This window comes from Tupaia chinensis, unplaced genomic scaffold, assembly GCF_000334495.1.
Source record: "Tupaia chinensis unplaced genomic scaffold, TupChi_1.0 Scaffold000024_1, whole genome shotgun sequence".
In the NCBI taxonomy this organism is placed as follows: Eukaryota; Metazoa; Chordata; class Mammalia; order Scandentia; family Tupaiidae; genus Tupaia; species Tupaia belangeri.
The window spans coordinates 1,042,381-1,043,307 of NW_006159454.1; the positions used below are offsets into that span (position 1 = coordinate 1,042,381).

The 927-nt window shown below is 64.4% G+C and overlaps 1 protein-coding gene across 1 annotated transcript in view; it reads left to right on the plus strand.

The window, feature by feature from the left end:
* Nucleotides 1-676, plus strand: part of LOC102486357 (immunoglobulin lambda-like polypeptide 5) — a 4,017-nt gene extending 3,341 nt beyond the window's left edge. The window contains exon 3 of the mRNA XM_027770816.1: nucleotides 249-676. Within this exon, the coding sequence (XP_027626617.1) occupies nucleotides 249-568 (320 nt within the window). The 3' untranslated portion in view covers nucleotides 569-676. The remainder of the gene's footprint in view (nucleotides 1-248) is intronic.
* The last annotated feature ends 251 nt before the right edge of the window (nucleotides 677-927 follow it).

Here is a 927-nt window from a genome sequence, read left to right on the forward strand (position 1 = left end):
GGGGAAAGTGGGGCATGGGGGGGGGGCAGGCCACTGGGAAGGGACTGTCGGAAGGGGCAGGGTGTCTGCCATCCAGGGGCTCTATGGGAAAGGAAGGGAGGAGGTAAGAAGGAGGCCCACCCCACCCCACCTCACCCCCGGGTGCCAGAAAAAGCCACCCCTGGACAGTCCCGGTGATGCAGGCAGGGAGGCGGAGCTCTCCAACGCCCCGGACTCTGCGTCATCTCACCCCTTCCCTGCCCACACAGGTCAGCCCAAGGTCACCCCCACCATCACCCTGTTCGCCCCTTCCCGTGAGATGCTCAGAGCCGGCAAGGCCATCCTGGTGTGTCTGATCAGCGACTTCTACCCGGGCTCCGTGACGGTGGCCTGGAAGGTGAACGGCACTCCAGTTTCCCAGGGCGTGGAGACCTCCCAGCCCTCCAAGCAGAGCAATGGCAGGTACGCGGCCAGCAGCCTCCTGAGCCTGTCCGCCCGGCAGTGGGGACCTCGCAGCGCGTTCACCTGCCAGGTCACGCACGAGGGGAGCACCGTGGAGAAGAGCGTGACCCCCGCGGGATGTTCTTAGGGCCCCCCACGCCCCCTGGGGTCTGGAGCCACAGGATCGCAGGAGGGGTCTCCCCTCCCACCGCTGCTTATCCCAGCCTTCTTCATGACGCCCATAAACCCTCAATAAACATCCTTGGGTCCATCGGAAATCCTATCTCATTATCTCATTTCATATTTCATTTGCAGCCTCTCGGGGTTCAGGGCAGGGTGGGGGGAGAATCTGACACCCCCGGGAAAGCTGCGCAGGGGAGAGGCTCCCCGGTCATCAAGGCCAGGACACCGGAACATCAGGCCCTTGGCCTCTCCTTCCTCCCCTTCCTCCTCCCAGCACAGGGCTCCTCACCCCTGCCGCCTCCCTGGACAGAGTCATCCATGGCC